Source organism: Oncorhynchus gorbuscha, linkage group LG08 (assembly GCF_021184085.1).
Source record: "Oncorhynchus gorbuscha isolate QuinsamMale2020 ecotype Even-year linkage group LG08, OgorEven_v1.0, whole genome shotgun sequence".
Lineage (NCBI taxonomy): Eukaryota > Metazoa > Chordata > Actinopteri > Salmoniformes > Salmonidae > Oncorhynchus > Oncorhynchus gorbuscha.
This window is the reverse complement of record NC_060180.1, coordinates 72,830,379-72,839,867: the sequence shown is the minus strand read 5'-3', so window position 1 is coordinate 72,839,867 and position 9,489 is coordinate 72,830,379. Positions and strand designations below refer to the sequence as shown.

At 45.2% G+C, this 9,489-nt stretch overlaps 1 protein-coding gene across 1 annotated transcript in view; it reads right to left on the bottom strand.

Annotated features, from left to right (window-relative positions):
- Positions 1–1,490: 1,490 nt before the first annotated feature.
- fbxl7 (F-box and leucine-rich repeat protein 7) overlaps positions 1,491–9,489 on the bottom strand; it is a 90,913-nt gene continuing 82,914 nt past the window's right edge. The window contains exons 3-4 of the mRNA XM_046360569.1: positions 6,198–6,833; positions 1,491–3,250 (exon numbers count right to left, since the gene is read on the bottom strand). Of these exons, the coding sequence (XP_046216525.1) occupies positions 2,514–3,250; positions 6,198–6,833 (1,373 nt within the window). The 3' untranslated portion in view covers positions 1,491–2,513. The remainder of the gene's footprint in view (positions 3,251–6,197; positions 6,834–9,489) is intronic.

Below are 9,489 nucleotides of genomic sequence, written 5' to 3'. Positions count from 1 at the left end.
GGGGATCTGAATAATAATAACTATATGATCTGTAGAGCAGCCAGGGGAATAATAATAACTATATGATCTGGAATAATAATAACTATCTGTAGAGCAGCCAGGGGGAATAATAATAACTATATGATCTGTAGAGCAGCCAGGGGGAATAATAATAACTATATGATCTGTAGAGCAGCCAGGGGGAATAATAATAACTATATGATCTGTAGAGCAGCCAGGGGGAATAATAATAACTATATGATCTGTAGAGCAGCCAGGGGGAATAATAATAACTATATGATCTGTAGAGCAGCCAGGGGGAATAATAATAACTATATGATCTGTAGAGCAGCCAGGGGGAATAATAATAACTATATGATCTGTAGAGCAGCCAGGGGGAATAATAATAACTATATGATCTGTAGAGCAGCCAGGGGGAATAATAATAACTATATGATCTGTAGAGCAGCCAGGGGGAAATAATAACTATATGATCTGTAGAGCAGCCAGGGGAATAATAATAACTATATGATCTGTAGAGCAGCCAGGGGGCATAATAATAACTATATGATCTGTAGAGCAGCCAGGGGGAATAATAATAACTATATGATCTGTAGAGCAGCCAGGGGGAATAATAATAACTATATGATCTGTAGAGCAGCCAGGGGGAATAATAATAACTATATAACTATATGATCTGTAGAGCAGCCAGGGGGAATAATAATAACTATATGATCTGTAGAGCAGCCAGGGGGCATAAACTAATATCTGTACAGCCAAGGGGAATAATAATAACTATATGATCTGTAGAGCAGCCAGGGGGCATAATAATAACTATATGATCTGTAGAGCAGCCAGGGGGAATAATAATAACGATATGATCTGTAGAGCAGCCAGGGGGAATAATAATAACTATATGATCTGTAGAGCAGACAGGGGGCATTATAACTATATGATCTGTAGAGCAGCCAAGGGGAATAATAATAACTATATGATCTGTAGAGCAGCCAGGGGGAATAATAATAACTATATGATCTGTAGAGCAGCCAAGGGGCATAAACACACCTATGAATGGAAGTCACCGTTCCAGACAGAGTTGCATGGCGAGCTCCTTAGTGTCTCATTAGTTTGTAATCACAAGCAATGTTTTGCATGGACCATTTCCTGAAATGTTTAAAGAAAAAAATATATGTTATTTGTGTAAAAACCCAATATGGATGTGATCAGCACAGACAAATCAGGAAATCAATTATTAAGACACATAACAGTAATTCATTCTGTAATGAAAATACAAAATAAAACGTATTATGACAGATGACCAACCTTGACTGAGGTGCGAGTTCGACCCTTGTTTACATAGAAGAAATCTTACTCCTCCATGTCTGAGGGCAGAAAAATCATTAATTCCTGATAATTGCACATGTTCATTTTAACATTAAGTAGCGTCTCTGTTTGATTGCGTACTAGTTCTATAATAAGAATTTTGAGACATACATGACTCAGAGGCCATCCTCATTTAGGACATTATTTTATTCCACTATTATGTCAATAAAAAATAGAGAAGTGAACACACTTGTTCTAGTGATTGTCTGAGCATAGTTAGTGTACACAATTCTTTAAGAAAATGGAACTGGACATTGAATTTCAAAAAAACAACAACCCACACTTTACTAAAACCACGGACATGATGGTAGGATTGTCTAGCATTTAAAAACCGCAGAAGAATGACATGTAAACAATGAATAAGAGCAGATTTTAGGCTCTAGTTGAAAAGCCAACATAAAAATTTAAAACAATCTCAAGGTTTAAAAAGGAAATACAGAACGTTTGCCTCCGGGGGTGCTCTTGAGCCAAATGGGGTCCCCTTAAATGTACAGAAATATTGCTCATCGATCACCTGATTGGACAGGAAAGGTGCACGCCTCTCCACGGCACGGGTAGAAGCATATTGTTAATTGAAACTAAGGGTTTTATGTGGTTTCATGAGTTAAGAAATGGACTAAAGTTCTGTACAGCCTCTTTAAGCAATGTGGAATGACTGGGAGTTACTGGATCCAGCAATGCCAACTGAAAAGGAGACCTCTTCAGTGGAATGTCACACGTGAACCTTTGACACAAATAAGATAATCATTACTCGTAATTAAATTGCATTCCATTTCAAATTCTTGGCCTGACAAAGATACCGAGAAAGCACTAAAGTTGAGTTTTTCATGCTATTATAGTTGTTCCTTTCAAATGAATATACACTAGTGTTTTATTACATACAGCAGGCATCTGCTTAAAAACCTTTTAGAATTAAAATATGTTCTGAAAAACATACATTGTTTTGAAAGTTGAGAAACAGCTTGTAGTGAGGGAATAGGGAGGGGGGAAAAAATAACTTAAAAACAGTCTTATGAGTGCTATAATAACAACTATGATAGATTGTCATGTGCACATTACATTACGTGTGGGATACAGGCTTCAGTTTGTAACCCCCCCCCCCCATCTCCTCAGAAAAAGGCCAGGTTTGTAGCCCATTTCCCCCCCATCCCTCAGAAAAAGGCTGGGTTTGTGTGCTCGATGACGCAACGCTTGCAGTGGCGCTTCACGAATCGCAGTGCGTCCAGTGGCGCGTCGCAGTCCTGCACGTTGAGCAGCTGCAGGTCGAAGCAGTTGGCCGCCACCACTTGCAGCCCGCGGCCCGTGATGCTCTCGCACGACTTGAGGCTCAGACGCTTCAGATTGAAGCAGTTGAGCGCCAGCAGTTCCAGGCCTGCATCCGACACCAGCGGACACTTTCCGATGTCCAGCGACTTCAGCTTGGGGCAACTCTTGGCCAGGTACTCCAGGCCGTGGTCCGTGAGGCCCTCGCAGCCCCGCGCGTTCAGGTATCGCAGCCGTGAGCAATACTTAGCGACATACCGAACCCCGACGTCAGTGATCTTTCCACAATGCGCCACGCTCAAGTAGCGCAACCGGCCTTCGAGCTTGGCGATCTCGCGCAGGCCGAAGTCGCTGACGTAGCGGCAGTCGCTGACGCTGAGCTCGCGCACGGCGGGGCAGTAGATGACCAGGTAGCGAAGGCCCTCGTCGGTGAGGCGCATGCAGCGCCGCAGGTAGAGGTGGGTAAGCTGGGTGCAGTGGGCGGCGATGGTGTGCAGGCCTTCGTCCTCCAGGGCCAAGCAGTCAGTCATGTCCAGGTAGCGGATGGAGATCTGCTGGCCGTGCATTGGCGAAAGTTTAAGGGAAACCTCCCGCGTCAGACTGATGCAGGTCACCTTGGAGCAGCCTAGAGAGAGAGAGAGAGAGAGAGAGAGAGAGAGAGAGAGAGAGAGAGAGAGAGAGAGAGAGAGAGAGAGAGAGAGAGAGAGAGAGAGAGAGAGAGAGAGAGAGAGAGACAGAGACAGAGACAGAGACAGAGAGAGAGAAGTATTTAGGTGTATTCAGGATTTAGAGAGCGTATCAAAACTACCAACAACAAACAAAACAACAGTGAAATACAGTCGACCACAGAACCCTTTTTTTTAAACAGTCCCAACATTCAGAGCATAGATACTTTCTTCAGGCCCACTAATTACATTTTATGGAATTCCATGTCATGACCATTCTACTCCTGTTTGTTTTAATTCCCAGAGCGATATTAAAACCAGAAGTCATGAGCATTGATATCTGCTACTGATTTACAAATGGAAAGCAGCACGGCGCTCCATCTTAGAGGGGGGGGGAATTAAATGTAAAAACACAACGGATAGTAGGGGACACGTCTGGGTATTCTGGTTCCACGCTTTTGCATAATTTTTCCACGAAAACATGCCGGATGTTTTTAATTGTGACTGGCCACAGCCTTTCTTCTTTCTCCAGGCCATCCCTTCCTGAAAAACATTATGTTGAGTTGAGCACCTTTATAAGGCTTCTCTTTCCTTCTCCTATAACCTCTCTCCTCTCTGGGGCGGCAGGGTAGCCTAGTGGTTAGAGCGTTGGACTAGTAACCGGAAGGTTGCAAGTTCAAACCCCCAAGCTGACAATGTACAAATCTGTTGTTCTGTACCTGAACAGGCAGTTAACCCACTGTTCCTAGGCCGTCATTGAAAATAAGAATTTGTTCTTAACTGACTTGCCTAGTTAAATAAAGGTAAAAAAAATAAAATTGTGCAGATGCCCAGTTGAGAGGAAAAGGAAGCGAGGTACGACAGCTCTGAGATAGCAAGAAGAACGATGTTTGAACCTTCGGGAAAGTGCTGAGCTGCCAGATAGGTTAGTTGATGTTCTTGCCTTTTGGGGAGTGGATGGAATGGTCTTGCATTTCGGGGAGTGGATGGAATGGTCTTGCATTTTGGGGAGTGGATGGAATGGTCTTGCCTTTTGGGGAGTGGATGGAATGGTCTTGCATTTTGGGGAGTGGATGGAATGGTCTTGCCTTTCGGGGAGTGGATGGAATGGTCTTGCCTTTTGGGGAGTGGATGGAATGGTCTTGCCTTTCGGGGAGTGGATGGAATGGTCTTGCCTTTTGGGGAGTGGATGGAATGGTCTTGCCTTTTGGGGAGTGGATGGAATGGTCTTGCCTTTTGGGGAGTGGATGGAATGGTCTTGCCTTTTGGGGAGTGGATGGAATGGTCTTGCCTTTTGGGGAGTGGATGGAATGGTCTTGCCTTTTGGGGAGTGGATGGAATGGTCTTGCCTTTTGGGGAGTGGATGGAATGGTCTTGCCTTTTGGGGAGTGGATGGAATGGTCTTGCCTTTTGGGGAGTGGATGGAATGGTCTTGCCTTTTGGGGAGTGGATGGAATGGTCTTGCCTTTTGGGGAGTGGATGGAATGGTCTTGCCTTTTGGGGAGTGGATGGAATGGTCTTGCCTTTTGGGGAGTGGATGGAATGGTCTTGCCTTTTGGGGAGTGGATGGAATGGTCTTGCCTTTTGGGGAGTGGATGGAATGGTCTTGCATTTTGGGGAGTGGATGGAATGGTCTTGCCTTTCGGGGAAACATCTGAGATGTGTTACTCCACTTTGTTTCTGAACATTTTTCTTCTATTTGAGGCCTAATGAACAGAACCCAGATTCCTTCAACAGAGGGAACTCCAGCAGACCTATGACACGCACCGGGACGGCAACAATCTACCCCGGCAGGAAGAAGGACACGGGAAGTGGGAAATAAAACACCAGGAAAGAGACTGAAGTCGCATTCCATTCAGTATGCAGTCAGAGTGTAGAGAGAGAAATACTGTGGAGAACAACACTGGGTTCTGGACAGCTTGTACCACAGAGAACATAGGACGTTTGTTGGGTTTTCTCAGCTGGGTCAAATACATACTGGTATACATGTAACATTTGTGGTGCACTTATCTTGACATTTGCACTTTTAGGAGTATTCCATTGGTTCGTTCCATTGTGCCAGGAAAACTAGTGATTGAAAGTATTACATAATGACATTCGACACAGAGTACGTATTTCCCCCTAGGTCTGCAAAGCTGGGTTGACTTGGACATGGTGTTAACTCAAAGAGGCCCTTTTTCACAGTGCTAGTCAAATTAGGGTTGTGTTATAAGCCTACATGCATTTTGACTAATCTTTCATAGATTAGTCATTTGACTCATGTAAGGTTTTCAACATGGGAAATAATACTAACATCTGAACGCATTATTCAAAGAGTAGGTCTTTGAAGAGATGACAGAAGAACATTCCAGAACATTGTGATCCTGTAAGTCCGACATGTTGTAATGTAAACAGAGATAACGCCGTGGGGGGGGGGTTCCTGGGATTGGGAGGGACAGTCAGAAGTAGTATTCATTACTGCCGGCCCCTGGTTCCTGAAGAACAAGGAGAGCTAGGTCATAGGTCATACTTTAGGAATGTACCACCTTACTTACACAAGGTTGCTCTGGTTTGTCTTCTTTAAAATAACAACTCACAAGTTGTTTCAATGTCTCCCTTCTGTACCCGGGAAATTAGTGCATAGAGGTGGCCTTGCTGTATGGGAGACTACCTCTCCAAGAGGAGAGTTGGCACCTTAGATACATTAGACACCATAATATCTCTGAGCAGCAGGAGGAGGCTATGTGTACTTTTCTTTCACACACAGTTTTTTTCTTTGTGGCACTGATTCAGCTGACTGCGGGTATTGGTCTACTTGTGATAACTGTGATATGTGGTGAGGGTTTTTTCCCTACTGAACCTAGTGAATACACTTGACATTAAGTCTGCTAAATGATTAAAATGTTCAATGTAAAAGTAGATGTTTACCTGAAACGTCTAGATGCTCCAGGTTGGGGCAGCGCGACACCACCTCGAACACAGCGTCATTGGACACGTTATAGCAGCCCGCCACCTCCAGGCGGCGCAGCTCGGGGCAGCACTGGGCCACCGTGAGCAGACCGCGGTCCGTCAACCTCCGGCACCCGCTAGCCACAAGGGTCTCCAGCATCAGGCACACGTTGGGCGTGTCCTGGCAGAGGCGCCGCGTCAGTACCCGCAACGCCCGGTCGACGTGGAGCACGTCTCCCGTCAGCCGGATGCTCCGCCACAGCCGGGGATCCCACGCCAGGTTGTACCAGCGGCGGCAGACGCGGGCGCAACGGCACAGCTGGTTGGTGGGCAGGCGGGCAAAGACGTCCAGGAAGATCTGGTCCGGCAAGAGGTCGATGGGCACCGATGCCCCCTGGTGGTGGTCCCGGGTGGCGCGGCGGCGTGAGTGGGTGGTGGAGAAGAAAGGGGGAGGGGAGGTGGCGTGCACCATGGCAACCGTCTCAGAGGAGGAAGTGGAGGAGGAGCTGTTGAAGGGGGCCGACAGGGGGAGGAGAGGAGAGAGAGGGTGGAAGTGAGGAGGAAGGATGAGAGCAGGGCTGGGGGTGCTCAATGTCCGCATGCTCAGGTCCGAATCTGGGTGGGAGCGAAGGAGAGAGAGAGAGAGAGAGAGAGAGAGAGAGAGAGAGAGAGAGAGAGAGAGAGAGAGAGAGAGAGAGAGACAGAGAGACAGAGAGACAGAGAGACAGAGAGAGAGAGAGTGGGTTAATTGTTGCCTCTGTGTGTGTGAAACAACATACTGTCAGGTGACCAATAGGAATGACTCTCTTTGTTCTCAGTGGCATCAAATTCTTCAGTGCTCACCCTGAGTTGACCTCGACAGCAGGGCTGACTTTAGTAAGAAAAAACATACAGCAACCATCAAATAAACGAAATAATCACCCATAATGCGTAATCACTGATTACATCAGGGATGGCTGCTGTATCCATTGTACCCAGATAACCACTGTAGACCATGTGAACCATGAATCAAAATGAATTATATCCTACAAACCATGAATCAAAATGAATTATTTCCTACAAACCATGAATCAAAATGAATTATATCCTACGAACTATGAATCAAAATTAATTATATCCTACGAACTATGAATCAAAATTAATTATTTCCTACAAACCATGAATCAAAATTAATTATTTCCTACAAACCATGAATCAAAATTAATTATATCCTACGAACTATGAATCAAAATTAATTATTTCCTACAAACCATGAATCAAAATTAATTATTTCCTACAAACCATGAATCAAAATGAATTATTTTCTACATCTTAAAACCATGTTTGGGTAATTTGCACGACAGCAAATTAGGTATGAAAACAGACAGGTCCCGTCTATTATGGCCGTGGGCCTGAACTCTGCAGCGTCATGTCTATCTCTGTTACAAGACATCCTTGAAAGTACTTTTCCCCCAATGATCACTTACATAACTCTAATGACTTCAATGATAAGTTATGTCTAATTTGGTTAGTTATACATTGTTTAAATGGTAATATAATAATAATAATAATATATGCCATTTAGCAGACGCTTTTATCCAAAGCGACTTACAGTCATGTGTGCATACATTCTACGTATGGGTGGTCCCGGGGATCGAACCCACTACCCTGGCGTTACAAGCGCCATGCTCTACCAACTGAGCTACAGAAGGACCATGACCAAATGGTCATGCCAAAGATGTCTATAAATCAGAATTTTCTGTCTGTCTGATTGAGGTACTATAATTACAGTCTGTCTGTCTGTCAAATCAAATCAAATCAATTTTTATTTGTCACATACACATGGTTAGCAGATGTTAATGTGAGTGTAGCGAAATGCTTGTGCTTCTAGTTCCGACAATGCAGTGATAACCAACAAGTAATCTAACTAACAATTCCAAAACTACTGTCTTATACACAGTGTAAGGGGATAAGGAATATGTACATAAGGATATATGAATGAGTGATGGTACAGAGCAGCATACAGTAGATGGTATCGAGTACAGTATATACATATGAGATGCGTGTGTAGACAAAGTAAACAAAGTGGCATAGTTAAAGTGGCTAGTGATACATGTATTACATAAGGATGCAGTCGATGATGTAGAGTACAGTATATACATATGCATATGAGATGAATAATGTAGGGTAAGTAACATTATATAAGGTAGCATTGTTTAAAGTGGCTAGTGATATATTTACATCATTTCCCATCAATTCCCATTATTAAAGTGGCTGGAGTTGGGTCAGTGTCAATGACAGCGTGTTGGCAGCAGCCACTCAATGTTAGTGGTGGCTGTTTAACAGTCTGATGGCCTTGAGATAGAAGCTGTTTTTCAGTCTCTCGGTCCCAGCTTTGATGCACCTGTACTGACCTCGCCTTCTGGATGATAGCGGGGTGAACAGACAGTGGTTCGGGTGGTTGATGTCCTTGATGATCTTTATGGCCTTCCTGTAACATCGGGTGGTGTAGGTGTCCTGGAGGGCAGGTAGTTTGCCCCCGGTGATGCGTTGTGCAGTCCTCACTACCCTCTGGAGAGCCTTACGGTTGAGGGCGGAGCAGTTGCCGTACCAGGCGGTGATACAGCCCGCCAGGATGCTCTCGATTGTGCATCTGTAGAAGTTTGTGAGTGCTTTAGGTGACAAGCCGAATTTCTTCAGCCTCCTGAGGTTGAAGAGGCGCTGCTGCGCCTTCTTCACAACGCTGTCAGTGTGAGTGGACCAATTCAGTTTGTCTGTGATGTGTATGCTGAGGAACTTAAAACTTGCTACCCTCTCCACTACTGTTCCATCGATGTGGATAGGGGGGTGTTCCCTCTGCTGTTTCCTGAAGTCCACAATCATCTCCTTAGTTTTGTTGACGTTGAGTGTGAGGTTATTTTCCTGACACCACACTCCGAGGGCCCTCACCTCCTCCCTGTAGGCCGTCTCGTCGTTGTTGGTAATCAAGCCTACCACTGTTGTGATGTCCGCAAACTTGATGATTGAGTTGGAGGCGTGCGTGGCCACGCAGTCGTGGGTGAACAGGGAGTACAGGAGAGGGCTCAGAACGCACCCTTGTGGGGCCCCCGTGTTGAGGATGTTGTTGCCTACCCTCACCACCTGGGGGCAGCCCGTCAGGAAGTCCAGTACCCAGTTGCACAGGGTGGGGTCGAGACCCAGGGTCTCGAGCTTGATGACGAGCTTGGAGGGTACTATGGTGTTGAATGCCGAGCTGTAGTCGATGAACAGCATTCTCACATAGTTATTCCTC